This window comes from Rhincodon typus, chromosome 8 (genome assembly GCF_021869965.1).
Source record: "Rhincodon typus isolate 14 chromosome 8, sRhiTyp1.1, whole genome shotgun sequence".
NCBI classification, from domain to species: Eukaryota; Metazoa; Chordata; class Chondrichthyes; order Orectolobiformes; family Rhincodontidae; genus Rhincodon; species Rhincodon typus.
In genome coordinates this window covers 37,307,908-37,310,283 of record NC_063339.1, presented here as the reverse complement: position 1 = coordinate 37,310,283, position 2,376 = coordinate 37,307,908, and the positions used below count along the sequence as shown (strand labels likewise).

Here is a 2,376-nt window from a genome sequence, read left to right as displayed (position 1 = left end):
GCTATTTTGAAGGTCACCTGTATCTGAATCGCTGATTGCACCAAAATCTGAATGTTTTAGCAGCTACTCAGATACATAAAATTAAACGTGGTCAAGTAAAAAGGTGCTTGCATGTTTCTTCGTCCTGGAGATTTTGGTACTGTTTTGAAGAAATTTATTGCTCATTTTGGTTTAATACAACTGAGAAGCTTGTTAAGCAGCTCTGCGTTGCCCACACTGGAGTTATTATTAAAAGCCAGATTGGTTAAAATGCCATCAAAGAATGTTACAAAGCAGTTCTTTTTAGTATTAGAAGATTATCTATCATTTTCAGTTCACTGATGGTTAAGATTTTGGTGCCTGGAACTGTGGAAAAGAGGTTTGAAGTTGTACCATTTGACCAGGTTTCAATTACAGTGGCTTTTTAATTCATGCACCATTGATGTGGAAGTCTGAGTAGGAGATTTTACTCTGTATTTACTAATTCCTGTGTTTTGAAAAATTAATTTCAGATTTTGAAACTGCTGGCAGCTTAATTTGTACACTATGGCATGGTCTGGGCCTCTTCTTTTAGTCTAATGACCTCCACTACACAATCATATCTGCTTGGGATGAGATTTATTTCACCGTTGTATCTTATCGACCTTTCGTTTTGTAATTGCAGCTGATTGATCTCATTGAAAATAACTCCGTAGTCGTCATCCGAGGTGCTACTGGCAGTGGTAAGAGTACACAACTGCCTCAGTATATTCTTGAATGCTATTTAAAGAAACCTGCATTCTGCAATATTGTAGTAACACAGCCACGAAAAATTGGAGCAATCAGTATTGCCCGCTGGATCTGCAAAGAACGTCGTTTGTCTATAGGAGGCTTGGTTGGATATCAGGTATGTTAATTCTGCCACTTCTAAGGGTTACATTTTAACATTTACCTTTACAATTCTTTGATGCTCATAAAATTATCTTTGAAAGTTTTTTTTCTGGAACTGATCACTGTTAACACAATTGTGTTGATGGCTTAGAAGTTATTTTCATATTCTCTATGCTGCCATAAGTGTGTCATTTTATCTTTTTTTTACACAACGTATAACTTTAAGAATAAACAAGTGTATTTGACACCTTTGATATTTTTTCTAAAAGAGAATTTAATCCAAAAATCTAGTTTATTGTTTAAATTCCTCAACTGGAAATGAGGATTTTCATTATCAGATCTCCAAAATAACTGAAAATCACAGCAGGTCAGGCAGCATCCATGGAGAGAGAGCAAGCTAACATTTGACTCCAGAGCTGCCGTGAAGCATGGAGGGGACACCATTTATGCAATAGTGGTGGGGATGTGTGGAGAGCTGGGGGAGTGCTCGAGGAATGGACTCCCTAATCTCTGGGACATCCTAGTCCTTTCCTTGACTACCAACACCACTCCCCCCTTCCCATAGCACCTTCCCATGTAACCGCAAAAGGTGCAACACTTCTCCCTGCTTACCATCCAAGGGCCTAAACAGTCTTTCTAAATGAAGCAGCATTTCTCCTGTATCACCTCCAGTCTGGTCTATTGCACTTGCTTCATCTAATATGGCGTACTCTACATTGGAGTAACCATACGCAGACTGGATGACCACTTTGCAGAACACCTCCGGTCCACGTGCAAGCATGACCTCGACCTTCCCGTAGCCAGTGATTTCAACATAGTCTCCTGCTCGCATGCCCACTTGTCTGTCCTCGGCATGCTGCAGTGAATCACAGTGCAAACTGGAGGAACAACATCCCATTTTAGGACTAGGCACTTGATAACCTTCTGGACTTAATATTGAGTTCAACACCTACAGATTTGTGAACCCACTCCCATTCCTTCCCTTCCCTTTTAGTTTGCATGTTGTATTTTCTGTCACTATTTCCTCTCTCCCCTCCCCCACTCCAGGGGACTATCTGTCCTTTCCAGTTTGGTAATTAGACACACCATTGTTCTGCAGTTCTCACTTTCTGATCATTTAATCTGCACCATCAACAGCCTTTCTTCCCGAGGCACACCACCACACCACCCCTCCCCCACTATTGCACGCATGCTGCCCCCTCCACGCTTCATTTCAGCTCTGACGAAAAGTCTTCAAGACCTGAAATAATAGCTTGCTCTCTCTCCATGGATGTTGCCTGACCTGCTGTCATTTCTAGCATTTTTTGTCTTCAGTACAGATTCCAGCATCTACAGTAATTTGCTTCTCCAGAATAACTGACTTGCTTTGGTAGGACTATTCCCAACCTTGTCAATATCAAGGTCCACTTCAATGAGATGAACAATTCCACGGTACATCCAAGACAACAAGGTGCAGGGCTGGATGAACACAGCAGGCCAAGCAGCATCATAGGAGCAGAGAGGCTGACGTTTCGGGCCTAGACCCTT

General features: G+C 41.7%; 1 protein-coding gene across 1 annotated transcript in view; it reads left to right on the top strand.

The window, feature by feature from the left end:
- LOC125483710 (probable ATP-dependent RNA helicase spindle-E) overlaps nucleotides 1-2,376 on the top strand; it is a 19,569-nt gene that overhangs the window by 6,743 nt on the left and 10,450 nt on the right. The window contains exon 4 of the mRNA XM_048600098.1: nucleotides 644-865. Coding sequence (XP_048456055.1) covers nucleotides 644-865 — 222 coding nt within the window. The remainder of the gene's footprint in view (nucleotides 1-643; nucleotides 866-2,376) is intronic.